The sequence below is a fragment of the Mobula birostris genome, chromosome 4, assembly GCF_030028105.1.
Source record: "Mobula birostris isolate sMobBir1 chromosome 4, sMobBir1.hap1, whole genome shotgun sequence".
Taxonomy (NCBI): Eukaryota; Metazoa; Chordata; class Chondrichthyes; order Myliobatiformes; family Myliobatidae; genus Mobula; species Mobula birostris.
Genome location: NC_092373.1, coordinates 165,941,837 through 165,966,887, shown reverse-complemented (window position 1 = coordinate 165,966,887; position 25,051 = coordinate 165,941,837). Strand labels below are relative to the sequence as shown.

At 42.4% G+C, this 25,051-nt stretch overlaps 1 protein-coding gene and 1 long non-coding RNA gene across 9 annotated transcripts in view; one reads left to right on the top strand and one right to left on the bottom strand.

The window, feature by feature from the left end:
- fam13a (family with sequence similarity 13 member A) overlaps positions 1-25,051 on the top strand; it is a 252,954-nt gene that overhangs the window by 107,434 nt on the left and 120,469 nt on the right. For all 6 annotated transcript variants that reach the window (XM_072256425.1, XM_072256424.1, XM_072256427.1 and 3 more), the window contains one exon: positions 21,415-21,587. In XM_072256425.1, the coding sequence (XP_072112526.1) occupies positions 21,415-21,587 (173 nt within the window). The remainder of the gene's footprint in view (positions 1-21,414; positions 21,588-25,051) is intronic.
- The window catches only part of LOC140196733 (uncharacterized), a 154,414-nt gene that overhangs the window by 36,065 nt on the left and 93,298 nt on the right, over positions 1-25,051 (bottom strand). For all 3 annotated transcript variants that reach the window (XR_011885800.1, XR_011885799.1, XR_011885801.1), the window contains exon 3: positions 9,637-9,767. This is a non-coding gene — a long non-coding RNA (uncharacterized lncRNA). The remainder of the gene's footprint in view (positions 1-9,636; positions 9,768-25,051) is intronic.

Below are 25,051 nucleotides of genomic sequence, written 5' to 3'. Positions count from 1 at the left end.
AACCTCGGGATGAGAAGCCCAAATGTGAACAGCTTTACGGATTAAGTTAAAAGACCTCCATAATTCAAGGTTCTGGTCAGCAAGTCAATCATACCTCTGTAGAGGCAGGAGTACACTTGATCATGTTCAAGATCATGATAGACCAGTTAGCCTTACCTCAGTGGTTGGGAAGATGTTAAGCGTGAGGTTATGGAGTACTTGATGACACAGAATAAGATAGGACAAAGTCCGCATGGTTTCCTTCAGGGAAAATCTTGCCTGACGAACCTTTTGGAATTCTTTGAGGAAATTACAAGTAGATGTTGTATACTTGGACTTTCAGAAGGCCTTTGACAATGTGCCACACATGAGGCAACTTACAAGTTAAGAGCCCATGGTATTACAGGAAAGTTTCTGGCATGGTAAGAGCATTGGCTGATTGGTAGGAGGCAGCGAGTGGGAGTAGAAGGATCCTTTTCTGGTTGTCTGCCAGTAACTAGTGATGTTCCACAGGAGTGGGTGTTGGGACCTCTTCTTTTTATGCTGTATATCAATGATTTAGATGATGGAATAGATGACTTTGCTGCCAAGTTTGCAGATGGTACTGAGATTGGTGAAGGGGCAGGTAATGTTGAGGAAACAAATAGGCTGCAGAAAGACTTATACAGATTAGCAGAATGGGCAGGAAAGAGGCAAATAAAATACAATGTTGGAAAATGCATGGTCATGCACTTTGGTAGTAGAAATAAATGTGCAGATTAATTTCTAAATGGGGAGAAAATCCAAAAATCTGAGGTGCAAAGGACTTGAGAGTCCTTATGCAGAACACCCTAAAGGTTAACTTGCAGGTAGAGTTGGTGGTGAGGAAGGCAAATGAATGTCAGCATTCATTTCAAGATGTCTTGAATACAAGAGCAAGGGTGTGATGCTGAGGCTTTATAAGGCACTGGTGAGGCCTCACCTTGAGTATTGTGAACAGTTGTGGGCTCCTCATCTAAGAAAAGATATGCTGGCATTGGAAAGGGTTCAAAGGAAGTTCACAAGGATGATTCCAGGAATGAACAGGTTTTCATACGAGGTATGTTTGATAGCTGTGGGTCTGCACTCGCTGGAATTTAGAAGAATGAGGCGGGGTTCTCATTGAAACCTTTCAAATGTTGAAAGGCCTAGACAGAGTAGATGTGGAAAGGATGTTTCCCATGGTAGGGGAGTCTAGGACAAGAGGGCACAGCCTCAGGATAGAGGGGCGTCCATGTAAAACAGCAGAGAAATTTCTTTAGCCAGAGGGTGGTGAATTTGTGGGATTTACTACCACAGGTAGCTGTGGAGGCCAGGTTGTTGGGTGTATTTAGGCAGAGGCTGATAGGTTCTTGATTGGACATGGCACCAAAGGTTACGTGGAGAAGACTGGTGAGTGGGGCTGAGGAGGGAAAAAATATGATCATCTTTAATTGAATGGCGGAGCAGACTCGATGTGCCAAATGGTCTAATTCTGCTCCTAGGTGTTGTGGCCTTATGGTCTAAGGTGTTTACATTCTAAGACCACAATCGAGGAATGAATGTTCTTGCAGAACCAGCGAAGTTATGACATCAGATCATTGCTCCAAGACTCATGCTGAGCTCTGGGGAAATGTACATAATCTACACTGCAAAAACATGGGCTTGGGCTTGAGAGGGCACACTCGCCTAATGCAGGGGCGAGAAGATAACAAAAACACCGTAAGTTTGTCATTCATCCAAGCTTACTTGAGTTTACCCCGATTTTCTTTTGATCGATGCTGCCACTCCTCTGGTGCATGTAGAGTTAAAGTAAAACTGCAGGAATGCTGATTCTGAAATCTCAGGTAAATTGTTTTGCTTTTATTCCGTCAAGGTCAGGATAATGTGAAGTTATCTGTTTTGTGTACACAGTGCATGCCATAAAACTGAACAACAAGCAAGTCATTGTCACTGTTTATAAGAGGCGAGTAACTCAGTGTGCCTTATTTTTGCACTAAGTATACTTGGGATCTATAGTCCAATTCTGCTTTGAAATTCAGTGTGTGTATGGGCTGTGGAGTGTGGTAATATTGAAAATGAAAATCACAACTATTTGGCCATTCTGAGATCTGCTGAAGAGATCACTTTCTAACTTCAGCTGTAGTGACTTACAGCAGTAGGGCTGGAGGGGAAAGGCTCACTGTTCACCTTTAAGAACTTGTCACAGGTAAGGAGCACCAAGGATCTGATGGGTAGCCGGGAGATGAAGGTTTAGCTGTAGCTTGATTTGTGATGTGTGTTGATCAAATCAGAGTAACTCTGCTCCCCAGCAAGCAGCTATTTGTGTTAATGGGAACTTGCTGTGCACTAGTTTCTGTCATTATAACAGTGAATGCACATGAGCCATGGCCGTAAAGCATTTTGGAATGTCATGAAGGGGATGTGAAAGGCGTTATGTAACGAGAAGTATTTTACAGTGCCAAAGTAGTGTGATAAAATAAAAGGAATTTTTAAAAATAAGGATGAGTCTATGGATGTGAAAACATGAGAATATATATCTGAGCATGTGTTTTGTGGATTGGTATGTGTTAAGATGTTTTTGGAGTGAGAACCGTTCAAAGTCACCTATTTCAGACCCAGTAGTTGACTCTGACTTGAAGTTTGTTGCAATAAGGCCAGCAAAGTTTTGAAGAAATATAAATTTATGTCAGGTAAGATGTGGTCTGATAAGAACATAGAACAGCGCAGCACGATAACAGATTCTTCATGCCACGATGCCAGTGACAAACATAATGTCAAATTAAACTTTATCTACACATGATCATATCCTTCCAGCCCTGTGTATTCATGTACCTATCTAAAAGCTTCTTAAGTGCCTCTATTGTACCTGCTTCCAGCACCTCCCATGGCAATGCATCCCAGGCACTCAGTAGTCTGTGTATAAAAAGAACTTGCCCCACACATCTCCTTTAAACTTTCCTTCTCTAACCTTACATTTCTATTCTTGAAAAAAAGATCTTGACAGTCTTCTCTCCCCATGTCTTCCGTTGTTTTTAGTTTCTGATCTTTCTGGTCTCCCCTCAGCCTCTAACTTTCCACTGAAAACAACTCAAGTTTGTCCAATTCTCCTTATGCCGAATAAAGGCAACCTGCTCTCTCTCCAAAGCTTTCACACGCTTCCTGTAATGGGACCACTAGAACTGCACGCATTCCTCCCAAGTGTGGCCCAACCAAAGTTTAACACAGCTGCAGCTGCAAATTTTTAGGTTTATATCGAACAAAGTCAAGCATAAGGCCTTCTGTGGCAGTGACAAGGTAGCAGTGTTACAGGGAAGAATAGCATATCTATCACAACAACCTCCTTCAGTACCAGGCCACTTCGGGCTCTGTATTCATCCAGTTCTGGCCTCTTGGGATCCCAATTATTAATTACTTTGTCTTTGCTGGCCATGCCTTCATCTTCCAAACTCCTAAGTTACAAAGTTCCAACCCTAATCCTCCTTGGCTCTATTATCTCTTCTTTGGGTTTCCCCTGCCTTTCAGATAATGCCTTTCATTATTGATCCAAAGTTCTGTGACTTAGTGTCTGTTTCTATTTGGTAATTACTGTAAAACTCTGGTAATCCGGTATGCCATTGTTTGGAAATTCCAGTATTTCAAAATCTGTTTATTATTATTCACAGACCTGCTACTTGAAAATTCACATTACTCACAAGACTGTCCATGAACTGCTGGCACTGTGAGCCTGATATGTGACTGGAGTCAGGAACATGGGTGGGTTTGCAGCCAAGGTCTCGAATGGGGTTATGTGTGCAACTTGAGTTTTGGTCTGGAGTGCTTATGTGTTTCAGCTCACAGCAAGCTGAAACTTTCCAGCTGCAACTCACTGGATTCTGTTTCTTGCTCTCTTTAAACTCAATGGGTTCACTGGAAAAGTACTACCTACTGTGTATCATGTTTAAATAAAGTAAAAGAACAACCACAAAATCTACTGGTCACTCACCACATCACAGGATTATTGGACGTTTACTGTTCTTTCATTAAGTGCTTTGGATGCTGTATTGAATTAGAGACTCAATTTTTGCACAGAGGGAAATATTTTGTTTTGTGGTACATGCATGTGTTTGGAACATGTGTGTTTGTGTGTGTGCAAGCGTGCATGCACATTTAAATGAACATAAATGTTTATATGAATTATTATAAGTAAATGTTATTAAAATTTGACTTATATTTTGTCTTTCATGATTTTAGGGTATTTCCAAGCACTTTATTGATAAAGACGTATTGTTGAAGTATTGCAATTACTATATCTAATTTATATACAACAAGTTTCCACAAAGAAGAATGTTTTAATAACTAGCTACTGCTTTTTGCTGGTGATAATAATTGGCTAGGTTTCTGGAAGAACTCTTCATATCAACCATTGAAGAGCAGAAGACACCTTGGATTAATGTCTCACCTGAAGAACTAATACCTTTATGTGATCTGTTAACAATTTTGCCTACCAATATTGTTCTGTAAACCCAGTTTTAGAAGATGTATTTGTGTTAGCTATGCCAGTTTAATGAAACAAATTTCATAGTGGTCCACACCTTTGTGTTTCATGGATTTAGATGAGTGGTGAAACAACCTAAGTCAATTGGTTCAAACCTGCCACTTAGTAAATCATGGCATTTTATATCATCAAAATACAAAGTAAGATATTTTCCTCAGTGCATAAATTGAGTGGCTTCAGTTACTGGAGACAAGAAGATCTTCATTAGCTTACTCATTAGAATATAGAACAGTATAGCACGAGAACAGGTCTTTGGGCCACAACATTATGCCATACCATTCTCCAGTTTCTCATGCGTTTGGAAGGATTGTTTGGTTATGGTGGTGGTGGCATCCGTTAGTCTCGCGAGACCATGGATCTGCGCCTGGAAAGTCTTGCTTCAGTCTGCATTAGAGCAGCATCTATTGTGGCTGTAGAGGCCCACACAGGAGTGACAGTCTCAGCTACATCGACTGCACTTGAAGGCGTTGTCCTCCAGTGTTGTCTTGGTGCTGTTTTTCCGATGAGTGCGCTTTTCTTCAGCAGCAAGCCTCAGCTTCTCTTCTCTTTTTAGACCTCTGCGTGGTTCCAGCCTCCAGTGAGAGCGATCGCTTGCGATGTCCTCCCACCTCTTGACGTTCATTTTCAGTGACTTCGTGTCTCTCTTGCAAACGTCTTTGAAACTAAGGTGGGGCCGCCCTTGTGCTCTCTTGCCTGAGGCCAGTTCCCTGTACAGCAGGTCTTTCGGGATCCTCCCGTCTGACATGCGGTGTACGTGGCCCAGCTAGCGGAGACGGCGTTGTTGGAGCAGGGTGAAGAGCCTGGGTATCTGGGCGCAGGCCAGGACCTCATTGTTGGTGACTCGGTCAGTCCACATGATGTCCAGGGTGCGTCTCAGGCTGCGAAGTTGGAAGGCGTTGAGATGCCGCTCTTGTCTGGAGTAGAGGCTCCAGGTCTCGCTACCGTAAAGCAGTGTGCTGAGAACGCAGGCCCTGTAGACTGCAACTTTGGTGTGTGTCGTCAGCTTTCTATTCTCCCAGACTCTCTTTGTCAGCCTGGCGAATGTTGAGGCTGCTCGTCCGATCCGTCTATTGATCTTACCATCAACAACTACGAGCTGGAGGTAGTTCACGAGTTTACATACCTTGGCTCCACCATCACGGACAGCCTCTCCCTAGACCCCGAGATCAATAGACGGATCAATAGATGGATTGATTATGGTAGAACCAAACCATCACCACACAAGATATCGCTCATAGTGGTATTGAACAATGAACAAATACAGTTACACACATTTACAGCATTTGGTCCACCATGCTCATTTTGACTGCAGAAACAGTCTCATTTCCCAGCTTTGGTTATAGCACATCAAGTGCCTATGCAGCTACCTTTTGTATCTTCTGCTTCATGGGAGGGGAAGAAGCAAGAACGTTCAGGGTGGGTGGGATCTTTAATTATACTACCTTTCCAGAGCAGTTTGAATTGTAACAGAGATCATGGAAGGGAGGCTGGTTTCTGTGATGTGTTGGGTTGTGTCCACAAGTGTTTTGCAGTCACGGGCAGAGCAGCTGCTATACCAAACAGTGATAACTCTGGATAGGATGCCTTCTATGCTGCATCGATAAAAATTGGTCAAGGTCAAAGGGGACATGCCAAATTTCTTTAGCTTCCTGAAACAATAGAGGCACTGATGAGCTTTCTTGACCTTGGCATCCACATGGTTAGACCACGACAAGATACTGATAATGCTCAGTCTTAGGAACTTGAAAGTCTCAACCCTCTTGACCTCAGCACCTTTAATATAAACAGGACCATGTGCCCTGCCTCCCCTTCCTGACGCAAATGACTGGCTCTGTTTTGCAGACATTGAGGAAAGCTCGTTGGCATGACACCATGTTACTAAGCTCTCCATCTGTTTCAGATACATCCTCCTATGGTAGTATCCGCTGCAGACTTGCTGGTGGAGTTAGAGCACAATCTAGCCATGCTGTTGTAACTATATAGGGGGTAGAGTAGGGAGCTGAGGATGGAAACTTGTGGAGTACCTGTGCTGAGAATAATCGTGGCAGAGGTGTTGCTGCCTGTCATTACTGATTATGGTCCGTTGGTCAGGAAGTCAATGGCAAAGGGAAGTGTTGAGTCCCAGAGTTTAGGAGTTTGGAGATGAGTTTGCTTGGAAATGTAAAACTGAAGGCAGAGCAGTGGTTAATAAACAGTACTCAACGTAAGTATTTTTACTGCACAGATGCTCCAGAAATAAGTGTAAGGTTAGGAAGATGGCATCTGTCATAGACCTGTTTCAGCAGTAGGCAAATTGCAATGGATCAAGGTTGTCTGGGAGATTTTTCCCTCTGAGGGAGGATTGATGCCTGAAACATCATGGACTCATATTTCCTCATCAGTTGCTGCCTGGAATACTGAGTTATCAGCTTTGTGTTTCCAGCGTGCAGCTTTTATTTTGCTCTTAATTTCTTCCTGTTTATTCTCTATCCTTCCTTTGCGAGAAAAGGGTTTGTATATCCGCACCATGACTCTTAAGCATAGGAACATTATTTGTGTCTAACCCTCTGCTGAATCATCAAAAGCAGTCCTTTGGGTATGTGAATATAAACATAGGTTTGCTAAGCAGTCCATGTTTATCCTTCAATTGACATTGTTAATATTGATTAACTGTTCATTGCTGGTCACTGTAGAAATTGTCTGTTGTACTTCCTATAACTTAACAGAGGCAATCCTTCAGAAAGCACTTCTCTGGCCATTAGGACTCATGGAATGCCCTCGCATCATGTAAATGCTAATATAAATCTGTAGTTTTTTTCTGTAAAAGACTGCTCCATTCTGACTTGCTGTTTCCAAATCTTAATGGATTGTGTCCACGTAGTTACTCAGCCTGTACAAAAGATGGCTCTGCATTTGGAGGCTGCATTTTGCTGTGGTTCAAGCAGTTCCATGGTAGCCAATGCCAAAACCTCAATAAATTCACTGCATTCCCAACTTGTTGTTTATCCTTCAGTATTGGACCTACGTTGGTAGTTTTTCCTCTGCTAATTCTTCCTGAGACTGTGAAGGTGTCTTTAATGCTGTGTTTTGCGTCTCTGCAGAAATATTTCTTGAAGGGCTCACCAGTTACAGTGAATTAGGTAACTTTCTATACAAGATATGAAACGGTGTTGTGCTGTTGGTCAATCAAATAAGAGGAGGTCTGACAAATTAGTAGACCTGTGCCTAAATCATAAAAGAAGAATATGGGTTTCAGTTGCAGTCTTTCAGGATTGTAAAACATTGTAAAGTTCTCTACAGAGAGAGATGTTTTTGAATGCATTCTAGTCACTTTCATAATGTAGCATGGAGGGAGAATGATTGAAGGAGAGGAGAGACTGAGGGAAGCATTTGGAAGAAGGAGAACAAAGGTAGAGTGAATAAGGAAGGGGAGACTAGAAGAATAAGGGGATATGGAATGAAGTCTTGAGGGAAAAGGTTTAGACGAGATTGTGTGTCTGTCTTTACCTGTGTTTGTGAGATCATAGTGCATCTTTGTACGCTTGGAATAAGAGGGTGTATGGGTCCATATATAGGTGTGTGCTACAGAGTCTGGTCTTCACTAGTCTTGCATCTAATTCTTTCAGACCAAGATTTTTTTCCCTTCAGTCCTTACAGGACCGTGTCATGTTAAAACAGTTGAAGGATTAGCATCTTCTGTTCCTGAGAAATGGAGTAAAACCAAGTCGTCCTTGATTCTAAAGGACTGTTAAAGAAGGGAAGAATGTAGGAAGCAATCACATGAGGAAAAAGTGTCAAATGCTGGGGCTTCAAATCAGGTTTGACAGCAGCTGTAGCTTGACTCTTGGAGGAAAAGGAGGAAAGCAAATTAACCGCCGGTCACAATTTCTGAAACCATTGGCAAATATTAGCAAATAGCCGTAATTTATTCTAGGTTTATTATTAACATATTTACCAAGATACAATGATAATCTTTGTTTTGGATGGCATCCATGCAAATCATTTCACTGGATCAGTACATGGAGATAGGACCAGGGATAAGCAATAACAAAATACAGAATTTAGTGTTACAGTTAAAAAGAAAGTGCAGTGCAGGCAGACAACAAGGTGACGAGGTAGATTGTTAGGTTAAGAGTCCATCGTATCACGGAGGTTGGTAAACATAGTCTTTAACAATGAGATAGAGGCTGTCTGGTGATATGTCCTTCAAAGCTTTTATATCTTCTGCCCAATGGGACGAGGAAGAAGAGGGAATGTCCAAATGTCTTTGATTATTGTTGTTGCTTTTCCACGGCAGTGAAAATTGTAGACAGAGTCCATGGAGAGAAGCTGGTTTTAGTGACGTACTGAGCTATGTCCACAACTCTGTGCACTTCTTGTAGTCTTGAGCAGAGCAATTACTGTACAAACCGGTGATGCATCTGGATAGTATGATTTCTATTGTGCATCTGTTAAAAAATGGTGGGGTTCAATGGGGATATGCTGATGTTCCTTAACCTCCTGAGGGAGTAGAGGTATTGATGCTCTTTCTTTGCCATGGGTTCTATGTGGTTAGACCAGTACGAGCTATTGGTGATATTTATGTTACTTAGTTCTGCACCTGACTTCTGTTGTCAGTGAAACTGAATATACAGGGTTAACGTAACCCATAACTAATATTCCCATACACTTTATGCCTAGAGACAGATTTACTTAATTTCTTTTTTCAATTCCTTGTTTACACTAGACTCTTTGTTCTCAACATTTCTGGGAGTTTGTTGTGTCTTCTATGAAAGACAAAAATCATTAGTTTAATTCTTCTGCTATTCAGTACTTCTAATTATTAATTTTCTTAAATAGCTTCATCTGCTCTCACCAATCCTTTTCACATTGCTGCAGAAACTCAGTCTGCTTTTATGTTACTCACTACCATATTCTATTTTCCTTATGTTTTTATCAGATTCTTTGTTTCCCAATCCTTGTCTAAAATATTCCCACATTTTAAGCTTAATGTTCTTTCTGATAACTTCATATACCCTTTCCTTAGAGTTAAAACTACCCTTAATTTATCCTATAATATATGGTTGAGCTCTTATATTTTTTGCGTCTTTGCACCTGATAGGAAGGTATAATTACTGCAAATTTCCTTGAAAATTAATACTTACTTCACAGCTTTTGAATGTCCCATTCAGAGTTTATTTTGTTAGCACCAAACTAGAAAGGTCTCTTGGTTTCTATGGGAGCAGCAATCTTCACACCTGGACAGGACTTATCTCTGCTCCATTCTCAGTAGCCCCTGAGAATTAAAGATTAGCTTTATTTGTCACATGTACATTAAAACATTAAAACATACAGGGTAATGAATCATTTTGCATCAACAGCCAACACAGTCCAAGAATTGTGCTGGGGACAGCCTACAAGTGTTGCCACACATACTACGTCAACATAGTGTGCATAACATTCAGAGCCGGAGTTGGCCAGTAGCCTCTTGAGCCTGTTCCTCTAATCAAGGAGATTATGGATATTCTGATCTTGGTCTCTGCTGCACTTTTTTTCCATTCCTCATAACCCTTGACTCTATTGATTCTTCCTACACTGCTTCTGAAATTCGGCTGTGGAGGGAAGTCATAGAGTCATAGAAAAGTACAGCACAGAATCAGGCCCTTTGGCCCATCTAGTCCATGCTGAAACATTTAAACGGCCTACTCCCATCGAACTGCACCAGGACCATAACCCTCCATATCCTTACTATCATGTACCTAGCTAAACTTCTCTTAAACATTGAAATCGAGCTCGCATGCACCACTTGCACTGGCAGCTCGTTCCACACTCTGATCACCTTCTGAGTAAAGAAGTTTCCCTCCTTGTTCAGCTTAAACTTTTCATCTTTCACCCTTAACCCATGACCTGCAGTTGTAGTCCCACCCCACCTCAGTGGAAAAAAGCCTACATGCGTTTACCCTGTCTACAGTATACCCCTCATAATTTTGTATGCCTCTATCAAATCTCTCAATATTCTATATTCCATGGAATAAAGTCCTAATCTATTCAATCTTTCCTCAGGTCTCCAGTCCCAGTAACATCCTTGTAAATTTTCTCTGTACTCTTTCAACCATGTTTACATCTTTCCTATAGGTAGATGACCAAAACTGCACACAATACTCCAAATTAGGCCTCATCAGTGTCTTAAACAACTTAAACATAACATCACATCTCCTTTACTCAATACTTTTTTGAAGGCCAATGTACCAAAAGCTTTCTTAGCAACCCTAATAACCTGTGACGCCACTTTTGATTATGGACCTATATTCCTGATTCCGTTTGTTCTACTGCACTCCTCAATGCCATACTGTTCACTGTGTAAGACCTACCCTGGTTGGTCTTACCAAAGTGCGACAACTCACTCTTGTTGCATTAAATTCCATCTGTCTTTTTTCCCAGCTGGTCCAGATCCCACTGCAAGCCATGACGGCCTTCCTCACTGTCCACTACACCCCCAATCTTGGTGTTATCCACAATTTGCTGATAAGAGTTAACTACATTATCACCCAGATTGTTGATACAGATGGACCCAACACCGATCCCTGTGGCACACCACTAGTCACAGGCCTCCAATCAGAGAGGCAACCATCTGGCTTCTCCCACAAAGCCAATGTCTAATCTAAATTACCACCTCATCTGGAATGCCGAGCAACTGAACCTTCTTGACCAACCTCCCATGTGGGACCCTGTTAAGTGCCTCGTTAAAGTCCATGTAGACAACATCCACTGCCTTGCCTGCATCAACTTTCCTGGTAACTTCCTCAAAAAAAACTCTATAGGATTGATTAGAGACAACCTACCACGCACAAAGCAATGCGGATTATCCTTAAACATTCCATGTCTATCCAAGTATTTATATCCCCAATCCACTAACTTTCCCACTACTGATATGAGGCTCACCAGCCTATAATTTCCTGGCTTATTCTCAGAGCCTTTCATAAACAGTGGAAAAACATTAGCTATCCTCCAATCACAGGTACCTCACCTGTCCCTCAGAATGATTTAAATACCTCTGCTAGGGCCCTGGCAATTTCTGCACTTGCCTCCTGCAAGGTCTGAGGGAACACCTTGTCAGGCCTCTCTATTTATCCTCCCTGACTTGCTTCAGGATAGCGAAACACCTTCTCCTTCTCTGTAACACACATCAAAGTTGCTGGTGAACACAGCAGGCCAGGCAGCATCTCTGGGAAGAGGTACAGTCGACATTTCGGGCCGAGACCGTTCGTCAGGACTAACTGAAAGAAGAGCTAGTAAGAGATTTCAGCTCTTCTTTCAGTTAGTCCTGACGAAGGGTCTTGGCCCGAAACGTCGACTGTACCTCTTCCTAGAGATGCTGCCTGGCCTGCTGAGTCCACCAGCAACTTTGACGTGTGTTGCTTGAACTTCCAGCATCTGCAGATTTCCTCATGTTTGCGTTCTTCTCTGTAATCTGTTTAGGGTCCGTGAAGTTGATGCTGCTTTGCCTCACTTCTGTGGACTCTGTGTTTGACTCCTGAGTAAATGCAGATGCATTTAAGATCTCCATCATCTGTTTTGGCTCCACGCATGGATTACCATTCTGATTTTCCAGAGGACCAATTTTGCCCTTTGCAATCCCTTGGAAGGGTGGGATTACAGTGTGAAATAGGTGATAATGCAAGTGACAAACAGGTAGCTTCTACGGGACGTATAATGCTGTCAGTAATAACAAGACTCAATGCAAACCTGAGGAACTACACTTCATCAGTGAAGATGAGGGGAGTCTGAAAGGAGAGGATGGTGGAGCATGGAATAAAGGGAGGACTGTGGGCAGGGGAACCAGTGGGAGGAGTGTGTTGGTGTTGAGCAGGTAAATATGGTTGAAGAGAGGAATGAAATAGAGTGAAGGAGACCAGTTAGATCAGGAGAGATAAAAGAAGGAAATGAAAAGGGACTGAAGAGGAGCAGTTACCTGAGGTTTGAGAGTTCAGTGATCATGCTGTCATGTTGGAGGCTGCCCAGATTGAGTATGAGTTGCTATTCTTTTGTTCCTTTCCTCCACCACTTTATCCTGACTATCTCCCCTCTTTCTTTCCAGTGCAGATGAGGAGGTCTCGGCCCAAAACCTCAACTGTCCATTTCACTCCACAGATGCTACCCGGCCCACCAGTGCTTTGTGTGTTGCTCCGGATTTCCAGCATCTGCTCCTCCTGCGTCTCCTTCCAGGGATGCTGTCTGACCCGCAGTGCATCCAGCTTTTTCTATTTTTGTTTTAGATTTCTGCAGTGTTTTGGTTTTCTCATGAAAAAAAATTATTGCATGCCTTGTGTTGCCCACCCTGGTTGATTTTCTTCCTGCTGCTTTGCTATCCAGGGAATGTCGGCTGTTCTAGAGTAATAAGTAACTAGCTACACTTGTGCTGGGCATACTGCCACAACAGGAAAAGTAGCACCCCTCCCCCTTTACCTCCCAAACCTGTGATTGTTCTGGCCTGTTGAAGGAAGAGATATGCTTCACAAACTGATTCAATGCCTCAAGTTTCTTGTTTTCCTTCAGCCACAGAATTTGCTAACCCGTTTGATTTTCCTCCCCTTCTGTGAAAGGCAGATTGAAACAATAAAAATGCAGAGTAGGTTGACTGCAGTTTAGACATAAACAAGACTGCTTTGCCTTTCAAATTCAATGGGCTGTTAGTGGAACAAATACAGTGGACGAGCCAGCAGGAAAAGGTTTGGTTTCGCTCCCTTCAGCTGGACATGCAGTGTAGTTGCGGTGTTGAGCTATGAAGAAGCTTGCCCTGAGCTTTGTCAGGTTACACAGCTGGATTGGTGTATTCAGTCACCAACCCACAGGTTATCCTCTGCTCTCAAGCCTAGGATTTGGACAACTGAAGGAAGCAAAGGTAGTCTTTTGATTATGTAACAGCTCTTAATTCCTTGAAGGCTGGCGGGAATTTAAAAAGGGAGAAAAATGGAAGGAAGCTGGACAGCTAGAGATTGCAGATTGGAAATTAGGGGCAAGAATTGAGATAGTGGGTAGTGTGGGAGTGCAGCAGTTTATACTGTTGCCTCATGCTCCCAGCAGTCCAGGTTTCCAGGTTCGATCCTGATATCAGGTGCTCTTTGTGTGGTGTTTGCACCTTCTCCCTGTGACTGAATTGATTTTTTACTGGGTGCTCCAGTTTACTCCCACATCCCAAGGATGCGCTGCTGAATTAATTGGCCACTGTAAATTACTCCTTCATGCAGGTATGTAGCAAGAGAATCAAAGGGGAGCTGATGTAGAGGAGGGGAATAATGCACTGCTAAAAGTAAAAAAAAGGAGAACAAATGTGGGATTGATTGGTTGGTTTGCTGGGAGTTAGTACAGATTTAATGGACTGAATTATCTCCTACTGTGTTGGAAAAATATGATGTGTGTGGTTGCTAAGCAAATAATCCAGGAGTGCCGATGATTGAACCAGACATGTGTTCCAATTTTACCATGGTACCTGGGAAGCTTTAATTTAATTGATCAAATAGATAATTAGTTTTGAAAATAGCTGCAATCAGTCATGGTGACTTCTAAAGGGACCATGTTTTGGAAATGATCTATTATTATATACATATTACACTTTTAAACAACCATCTGAGGGTGAATTTCTATGACAATTTTAATGAAAATTTTAAATGATTGTGATTGAAAAATGAAATTAGTATAAATCTTTATATTAATCCAGACGTTCATAAAGGTCGTTGAATAGCTCACATTAAAGCTGATGCTGCAGGAGTGTCCAAAAAATTTGTCGAAAATGGTGGTATACTTAAGCTTCCTCGCCACCTCCAGAGCAGCAAACAAAATACTGAAGGAACTCAGTAAGTCAGGCTGCGTCTGTGGAGGGAAACAAGTGACATTATTAAAGTAAATTTGCCTGCGTGCTTATTGACATGGTGATATTTCTTAGTGTGATGCAGCTGAAAAGCTGATGTCTTTTTCTTCAGGAGAAGAAGAAATAAAGATCACATTTCTCATTTCTTTCACATGGCCCAGAAATTTGCCCGCCATTGCCAATAAGACATAGAAGTAGAATTAGGCTATTCAGCCCATCACATCTGCCTCACCTTTCAATCATTGGAGTTTTCGTTTCAACTGCATTTTCCCTCCTTCTCAAGTAACTGTTAACCCCCTTACCAATCGAGGGCATATCAATCCCTTCCTGACACAAACACAATGACTTGACCTCCTCAGCTTTCTATGGTAATGAATTCCACAGGTTCACTGACTTCTGTCTCCCCATTTCAGTTTTAAAGGTACATCCAATTATTCTGAATCTGTGCCCTCAGATCCTAGACACTTCTACTAATGGAAACATCCTCTCTGTATCCACTCTATCAGTTCTTTTGGGAACACTGCCCCTTTCAGAATACTGCAGGAAAGCCTGGAATACTTTGTCTTGGGAAAGACAATCAAGGGTTACACCCAGGATAACTAGAACTTCACAATGAATTGCTGAATTGTAAGCCTTGTCAAGAACGAATAAACTCTTCTCAGGCTTCCCGCTAGGTAGAGGTATCAGTAATAATTGATATTTTGATGACAAACTCTGCAATTTTCGTCAGGGATGATACCCGGCCATGTCTAGTTCAGCGGTATTTATACCCCAGTAGTCCGTCCCTCCTGGTTGGTTAGTCCTCATCCAATCAGGTTTCTGCTTTCCCACCTTGTTTATAATTGGATGAGGACTAACCAATCAGGATGGTCAGAATACAGTGGGTATAAATACTACTGGACTAGACATGCCTGGGCTTGATCCCTGATGAAGATGGTAGAGTTTGTCATCGAAACGTTGGTTCTTATCAATACCTGTACCCGGCAGGAAGACCAAGAAGAGTTTATTCATCAAATATGTTTGGAAAGCACAAGATCCTTGTCAAAGAACTGTATATTCTTCTGGAACTCTTCCAGCGTGGACCCCACTCCAGTTTTCGCTGTGAGGTTGGCAATGCAGTGGAGAGCGATGCTGCCTCAAAGCTCCAGTGACCCTGTTTTAATCCTGACCTCTGGCACTGTCAGTGTCTGCATTTTGCATGTTCTCCTGGTAACCACATGGATTTCCTCTGGGAGATCTGGTTTCCTCACACATCCCAAGGATGAGCAGATTGATGGGTTGATTGCCACTAGTGTATGTAGGTGAGTGGTAGGATTCTGGGGGAGTTGATGGGGATGTGGGAAGAATGAAATGAGATCAGTGTACGAGGGGTGATTGATATGTTCGTGGCCTAAGGTAGAAAGAGTCAAGTTTAGAAAATCTAGCACATTTATTTTTCAACATAGTCCCCCTCCTACATTTACACACTTAGTCCAGCGGTCGTGGAGCATACAGATCTTGGACCTCCAGAAAGTGTCCACAGCGGGGGTGATTGATAAGTTTGTGGCCTAAGGCAGAGGTAAATGAGTTATACAGCTCTCTTTACATGCACATGCAGTTCAGCGCTTTGTGATTATGTAAAAAGTTTGAAGTTAATAACTCATCTCCTTTTACCTTAGGGCACGAACTTATCAATCACCCCTGGTAGAATTAGAGTAAATGGTTGGCTGATGGGCTGCACAGACTGATGGGCCGAAGGGCCTATATCCATGCTGGGTAACTCAGTGCCTCACGACAGGGTTGCTCCTGATTCCACTCCACCTTCATTGCCCACTTTTTAATCTAAAGGTGAAAGGAATGCAAAAACGGAAGAGCAAGCATTTAAGGTGGGGGGCAAAAAGTTCAAAGGAGATGTGTGAGACAGGTTTCTTACACAGAGTGGTGAGGTCCTGGAATGCGCTGCCAGGAGCAAATACCATAGAGGTGTTTAAGAGGATCTTAGATAGGCATATGAATATGCAGAGACTGGGGGAATATGGATTATGTGTAGGCAGTAGAGATTAGGTGTTATTAGTTTAATTCAGCACAAGTGTGGACCAAAGGTCCTGTTCCTGCATTATACGGTTTTACCTCCTATGTTCTAAGTATGTGGAGTGATATTAAAAATCACAGATTTACAGAATAATCAGCTTATGGGCAGTTCTCAGGAGCAGGACTCTTGTACAACCCAGGGATTGTTTTGAATTGAAAGTGGGTGAGGAATGCCCATTGGAATGGCTGGGATGGGCCTCATGATTAACCTTCCAGGATCGTGGCCAAGCCAAGTGTTGCCAAAGCAACTGACAAAAAGTCTTTGGAAAACAAATCAATGGAGGTGCCAAGCAGAAAGTAAATTTGCACTTTGAGTACAAGTTTAATTGGGTTGACAGCGGTGAGTAAGATGCTCTCCTAAAGACTCACTGGCCCCTTCTCACAAATCTCTCAATCTGTCACATTTGAGGGAGTGTTTGGTGCTGATTCAATGCAAGCCCCCAGTGATTTTTGCCCTAGGTCATATTGAACTGAAAAAATGGCACAATTTTGAAGAAAGTTGCAAATTATTTTGAGTGTCTGTGCCATTATTTATTACAACTTAAAATTACATTCTCTTTCAATTAAACAAGGAGGATATTTGGTCCATCAAGTCCTTTGGCATCCCCTGGGAAGCATCCCATTCCTTCCTCCCCACGTATTCAAAGTACGTATATTACAGACAACCTTGAGATTCGTCTCCTTACAAGCAGCCAGGAAACAAAGAGATCCAATAGAACCCATTTAAAAAAAAGACCCATCAAACTCCTAATGTGCAGGAAAAACAACACAAATCGTGCAAACAGTAAAAGTCAGCAAATAACATTCAGAATTGAAGTTCACGGAAGTGAGTCCACAGTCACAAAGCCAGTCACAGCCAATCTAGGAGCCCATTGTTTGCAGGCTACATCCTCAGTTCAGTGCATAGATGAGTAAATCTCACAGAGCAGTGAGCTGAACATCAGACTGTCCCTCACCTTCAGCCCCAACACCCTCACCTTCAGCCCCAACACCCTCACCTTCTCAATCTTTAAAATCCTTTTCCTCTATACCTCTGCAGTTATTCTCACTCACGCTACAATTCCTGTTTTGATTCTTCTTGCAATAGCCTGCACTAAGGGGTAGTTACAGTCATCTATTAACCTTTCAGCATTCTCTTGGTGTGAGAGAAAACGAGAACATTTGGGGGAAACCCATAAGGTCACAGAGAGAATGTACAAACTCCAGACAGGGCATTAACCGAGATCAGGACTGAACCCAGATATCCTGGAGGGTAAGAGAGCAGTATTAGCCACTTTGTCACTGTGTTGTCCTGCTTGCTTTTCAAATTGCTCCTGTGGAAGCTCACAGAGCACCTATTTCCTGCTGTAATGCCCCAACGCAACAGTGACTGCACCTCTTCATTGGCTGTAAAGCTATTTGAAGTGTTTTTGTGGTCAGGAAAAGCACTGTAGTAATTTCTTTCTGTCACTAAATTGCTTAGTAATTTCTTTCTAGATCCATTAAATTGCATTTTGCCTTAATAGATATATGCTTACTGCTCATGTGTACCTCTATGTCCAAGTGTAAGGGCTAAGAAGCAGTACGTGTGCTTGGCTATGTGTGAAGATGTAATTGAGCATGTGTGCAAGTTTATATGTGTGTGCGCATGTGCATGTACACATAAATACATATGTAATATAAATTCAAGTGTTGTGCAGGTGGCCAAGTCAGTGCTGCCAAATTTAGCTTCTTGCTAAAACACCTCCAATGAATTAAATAAGAACAATTAATACACACAGGCAAAAATAAATACTGCGAATGCTAGAGATCTGAAAGAAAATTTGAAAGTTCTGGGAATATTCAACAGAAAAGCCACTACCTTTGACAAAAAGCAGTATTAAAGTTGTAGGACAATGGTTTTTCTTTGGAGCCTTTCATCTCTCGAATATCGCTGACCTGAAATGTTAACTCTTTCTGGAGCAACACAAAAAGCTGGAGGATCACTGCAGGTTAGGTAACATCTATGGAGGAAAATGAACGGTCAATATTTCTGAGTGAGACCATTCTGGACCAGGTGAAGATGCTGATCCGAAACCCTGACTATCCATTTCCCTACACAATGCTCTCTGAGCTGCATTAAGCTGCTTTGCTCCAGATTCCGGCATCTGCAATCTCTTGTGCCTCTGCTTAACCCTTTCTGACTTGCTAACCATTTCCAGCATCTTCTGTTTTTATTTTAAATTCTTTCATCTGCAGTGGCTGATTGGCAGGAGACAAAGAGTGGGAATAAAGGGAGCCATCTCAGATGTTCCACAGGGGCTTGTATTGGGACTGATTCTTTTTATATTAGTAAATATCAATGATTTGGAAGATGGGATTGATGGCTTTGTTGCAAAGTCTGAAGATGATATGAAAATAGTTGGAGGGACAGGTAGTTTTGAGAAAGTAGAGAGGCTGCAGGATTTAGACAGATTAGGGGAATGGCCAAAGAAATGGCTGATGGAATACCGTGTTGGGAAGTGTATGGTCGTGCACCTTGGTAAAAGAAATGAAAGGTTTGACTGTTTTCTAAATAGAAACATAGAAAACCTACAGCATAATACAGGCCCTTTGGCTCACAAAGTTGTGCTGAATATGTCCCTACCTTAGAAATTACTAGGCTTACCTATAGCCCTCTATTTTTCTAAGCTCCATGTACCTATCCAAAAATCTCTTAAAAGACCCTATCGTATCTGCCTCCACCACCGTTTCCGGCAGCCCATTCCACACACTCCCCACTCTCTGAGTAAAAAACTTACCCCTGACATCTCTGTACCTACTTCCCAGCAATGGAGAAAAATTACAAAAAAACCGAGGTGCAAAGGGACTTGAGAGTCCTTGTGCAGGTTGAGTCTGTGGTGAGGAAAGCAAATGCAATGTTAGCATTCATTTCAAGAGACTAGAATATAAATGCAAGGCTGTAATGTTGAAACTTTGTAAAGCACTTGTAAGGCCTCACTTGGAGTTTTGTGACCAGGTTTGAGCTCCTTATCTTAGAAAGAATGTACTGAAACTGGAGGGGTTCAAAGAAGGTTCACGAAAATGAATCTAGGATTGAATGGCTTATCATATGAAGAGCATCTGATAGTTCTGGGCCTGTATTCACTACAATTCAGAAGAATAAGAAGTGACGTTATTGAAACCAATCAAATGGCGAAAGACCTTAATAGAGTAGATGTGAAGAGGATGTTTCCAGCCTCAGAATAGAGGGGTGTCCTTTTAGAACGGTTGAGGAGAAATTTCTTTAGTCAGAGGGTGAATCCATGGACTTCTTTGCCACAGGCAGCTGTGGAAGCCAAGTTTGTATGTATATTTAAGTGAGAGATCAATAGATTCTTGATTGGTTAGGGCATGAAGGGATACAGGGAGAAGATAGGAGATTGGAGCTGAGTGGAAAATTGGGTCAGCCATGATGAAATGATGGAGTAGACACAATGGGCCAGGTGGCCTAATTCTGCTCCTATATCTTATGGTCATGATATTTTGTTTGTACAGAGAGTTCTAGCCTTGCTTTTTTTCTTCCCTTTTTCCATGTTTGAGCAGGAATGTTCAGGGGGGACATGAGGAGAAAATCTTCCAGGTAGCGGGCTAAGAGTACCCAAGAGTGAGATTATCGCTTAGGTTTGAAGAGGTGTCCATCAGATTCAAGGGGATAGTATATTTTCAAAGTTAGTTGGCTTGCTTCTTTTCCCTGATGATACATTTGATAGCATGCATAAAGCTGGATTGAAATGTATATAAATAGATGCAACATATTTTCCTGGTTGTGTCACAGTTATACCTGCATAGATAAAATGTCTTTGAACATGTACAGTGTAAGCAGCCATACAGCATCCCTTGGCAATGCACAGAGAGAATTTAATTGTGACTTAAATATATTTCCTAATGAATTTTCTGATGCATTTCTTAATAAGTTTCATTAAAAGCAATGACAACCAAAACTCTGGAAAGAAGAGAGCGGAACATCGGTCAACATGGAAGATCAGAAATGGTTTAGTAAGGTAAATGGATGGCAGGAGGTTGTTCCCATTAGCAGATGGACCAAGGAACAGAGAGCTACAGATTTAATGTTATGGCCATAAGGTACAGGGATGATGTGAGGTCAAACATTTTTATGAAGAGTGTATGATCTGAAAGGACCGTCTACGAGGATGGAAACAAAGTCGATCTGTGGTTGCAACTTGGAAAGAGCAGGGGAATGAAACCCAGTACAGTGGGACAATGTGGAGATCCTGATCTTTCGTTTGAAGTTTGCACCTTCTCTTGTTACCTGCTGTTACCTGGTTCGGATTTGGCCCGAGTGCGGAGTGAGAGACACTGAAGCAGGTTGATAGTCCACAAACTTTAATGTGAACAGTGTTAAGGGGAAAATAAACAATAAACGCTAGGCCAAATAGGGCCATTAACTAAAACTCTCAAATGGGAAACGGAGCCTATACTGCAGCTGAAAAGAAAATGTAAACATTAAACGAATACCGCTAGTCTTCAGAGTCAGTTCACTCGAAAGTCCAATTTCTCAGGGAAGACTGAAAGCAAACAGGCAGAGAAGCGTTGCTGTGCTCTGTCCAAGTTTCGACAAGTATGGAGTTAAATACTCTCACGATTGATTAATAATTAGCTGACACGTGCAAATTCACAAGCGCAATTGCTGTATCTACTGTGCTGCTGAATCCGTGGTTGCAACATCCCTCTTCCCTTAGCCATGCTAGATCGATAGATCACTGAAGTTTTCTGGTTGTGTATATGTAAATGGTAGAAACTGGGAGAGTTGATAGGAATGTTGGGAAGACTTAGTGGGGGATTGCATTACTCATTGAGCTGGCATGGACTTGATGAATGAATGGCCTCATTCCCAGTCACGTCAGATTGTTCTGCTAAGACCCATCTTAATGAGTTAATTAGCCTTGACCTGTGCTGCAATGATTCTCTGAATATATTACATACAATATCAGCCTGCTGGCTCTGCATACTTAGTGTTTTAAGAAATTCTGTTTCTCTATTGCAGAACAAAAGGACGAGGCCCAAAGTCATTCCAGGAACTTTCCTTGTGCCTCAACCAGAACAATCAATTGGAACTCCAGATACAACACGGACGCTGCCTGTCAGACGTGCCAGCCAGGAAGAGATGGAGTCATCCGAGGAGCTTGCCTCCAGTATAAAAGACATGGAGATAAACAGGTTTGTCCATCACTTAATGAAAACAGAGTGGTTAAATTATTTTTTTAAAAAACAATCCAAGGACCTGGTCCAATGCTCCACGAGTTCAAATCCCACCACAGCAGCTTGGGAATTTAAATTGTTCCTTAAATAACCTGGATGAAAAAGCCAGTTTCCAGCATTGTGACTGAAACTGCAAGCTTGTTGTTATATACCCGCAGTTCAGTGATATTCAGGAACTAGAAATCTGCCAGCCTTGCCTGGTCTATATATGACTAAGGTAATGCAGTTGCCTCTTAATAGCATGGAGTCACCGAGGGATACAGCATGAAAACAAGCCTTTTGTCCCATCGAGTTCATGCTGACTATCAGCCACTATCACTAATCTACATTAATCCCATTTTTTATTCTGCCCACATTTTCAATAATTCCTTCCAGATCCCACACTCTAAGGGCAACTTTGAGTGGCCATTTAACCTACCAACCCTCATGGCTTTGGGATGTGACAGGCAACTGGAGAACCCAAAGCCAGGAGAAACCTACGTAGTCACAGGAAGAACACGCATACACCACACAGCAGTAGCTGACGTCAGGATTGAATGTAGTTTCCTGGTGCGGTGAGGCAAAAGCCCTACTGTCTGTGCTGCTATGATGCCCTTGAGTCCTAGAGCAATTAGTGATGGGGAGTAACTAAATAGTATTCGAGTCTGCAATGCATGTCCCGTGACCCAGCATTACTGAAATGACTTGAAAATTGTTATGCAGAACCATTGTGGCCCATCATGAGATACTTGGACCTGTGAATCATGTATTACCTTTGAAATATGTATGGGTATAAAGATTAGAGAATGCTTGTACACATTATATAATTCTTTCTGTCAGAGAAGGAATACGTTCCTTTGAACTTGCAGGGGCTAGTTCTGTCTTAAGGTGCTAAGAGTAACTGCTGGTCTTTATTTCTCCAAGCTAGGCACCTCTCTCCTAGCAGAACCAGCTCATAGAACTGTCCCCAGTGCAAGTGTTCTGTGCCAGTAATGTGTGATAACCTGTTCAGTCAGCTTTATGCATCATGTTGTGGTGAAAGCACATCTGCTTAAAATATAACAACCAGAGTAATGCACAGGAAATTATTGCTCTAATTATCACTTGGGAATATGTTTGTCACTAGTGAGGCAGGCATTGATCCAAATAAGGGGAGCCAGCTGTCTGTGTGGATGCTGTTGGTGCCAGGACTTCCAAGGTTAGGGGCCAGTGATGGCAAAATGATGCCAAGTCAGGAAGGTGTGTGAATTAGAGGTGGTGGCATTCCAAGCTGCCTTTCTCCCCCACCGTGGTAGGAAATACAAATCGGGGAGTTTTGTCACGGCAACTAACTCCAATACTGTTGTAGTCACTGTGGGGTTGTGTTAGAGGGAGTGGATGCAACTATTAGATTGCTATCTCTGCACCATCCATGAATGGTATTGGCTAGTTGCTACCTTGGCAATGAACTCTACACCTCTTGCACTACAATGGCTTTGACTCCGATTCTATCCTTACCTTTTTCCCCTAAGGTCTTGTTTTGGCAGTATTTTTTCTCTCTCCAGTGTCGTGTATAGTTTATATTCTTCGTGTTGTAATTGTGATGCTGAATTAAAAGTCAAGTGTGCAAGTATCCACCCCACTACTCCAGCCCCCTCTTATTCCATGGATGCTCCCTCCAGATCATTTCTTTCTCTCTTTTTTTTTCTATTGATGCTCTAGGATAATGTTAATGATACTTCATTAGGAGTTTGAAGAGAGATGGTATGTCAACAAAAACACTTAGAAACTTCTATAGATGTACCATGGAGAGCACTCTGACAGGCTGCATCACTGTGTGATATCGGGGGCTACTGCACCAAAAGAAGCCGTGAATTTATTTGGCTCCGTCTTGGGTACTAGCCTACAAAGTACGCAGGACATCTTCAAAGAGCGGTGTCTCAGAAAGGCAGCATCCATTATTAAGGACCTCCAGCACCCAGGGCATGCCCTTTTCTCACTGTTACCGTTGGGCAGAAGGTGCAGAAGCCTGAAGGCACACACTCACTGATTCAGGAAAAAGCTTCTTTCCCTCTGCCATACGATTCCTAAATGGATATTGAACTCGTAAACACTACCTCACGTTTTTAATATATATTCTGTTTTTGCACGATTTTTAATCTATTCAGTATACATATACGTTTATTTATTCTTCTACATTATGTATTGGATTGAACTGCTGCTGCTAAGCTAACCAATTTCACGACACATGCCGATGATAATAAATCTGATTCTGACTGGCAGTTAAAGCTTTGCAAATAACTGACTTCATGACCCGGTGTCTCTCCAGTTCAAATATTTGGTAGGCAACCTGTACCCCATCCACGGGTTAAGGATGTCATGTAAATGGAAGTTGTTCCTGTGGCACCACTCCCATTTTGACTTGTGGCTGACTGCCACCTTTGCCTCTGTCCCACCCCTACTGCTCTCTCCTGGACGTACATTACAAATAGTGCAGGTTTAACATAAACACGCTGAACCCGACTGACATAGTCAAGGACAAGTTCGAGCAAGCCAGCAACTGCCTTGTTTGAACTCAAGGTTGCAAGCACACTGTGGGCTTGTCCATACAACTGTGCATACTTTTCCAATGCTAGCAACTGTTTGAAGTTTGCCCTTCAAATGCCGGGAGCCATGCAACATGAAAGCCTCAACAACAGTGGAAAGTAGAACAACCTTTCCTCCAGATTTGGCTTGAGGTCTCAAATTACGTGAAAACTTTTGGAAGGCTTTGCCCCAGTTCTAGGTCATCCAGTTTTGGGTTTTCCGGGTTCCCATCGAGGCAAATGTACCTGACACGTTCGATAGATAAGTAGATACTTCATTTATCCCAAAGGAAGTTACAGTATCACAGTAGCATTACAAGTGCACAGATATACAAATATTAGAAGAGAAGTAGAAAGAATAAAAAATAAATGACCTTAATCAGTTGGGGGGGGGGGCGGGTGTCATCACTTCCCTGGCTATAAGTTGAGTCATTATAGAGCCTAATTGCCGAGGGTAAGAATGACCTCATATAGCGCTCTTTGGAGCAGCACAGTAGAGTCTTAGTCTATTATTTAAACTACTTCTCTGTTCAGCCAAGGTGACATGTAGAGGTTGAGAAACATTGCCCACAATTGCCAGGATTTTCCATAGTCTTTTCTTCTACCACGGTCTCCAGTGTGTCCAGTTTGACTCCTATAATAGGACCAGCCTTTCTAATCCGTTTATTGAGCCTGTGTTGATGCCATTGCCCCAGCACACCACCACATGGAAGATTGTACTGGCAACAGTAGACTGGTGGAACTTGTGCAGGAGAGGCCTGCATACTCCAAGGGACCTCAGTCTCCTCAGGAAGTAGAGGCAACTCTGGCCCTTGTACAGAGCCTCTGTGTTGGTGCTCCACTCAAGTCTGTCATCCAGGTGCACCCCCATATGTGTGT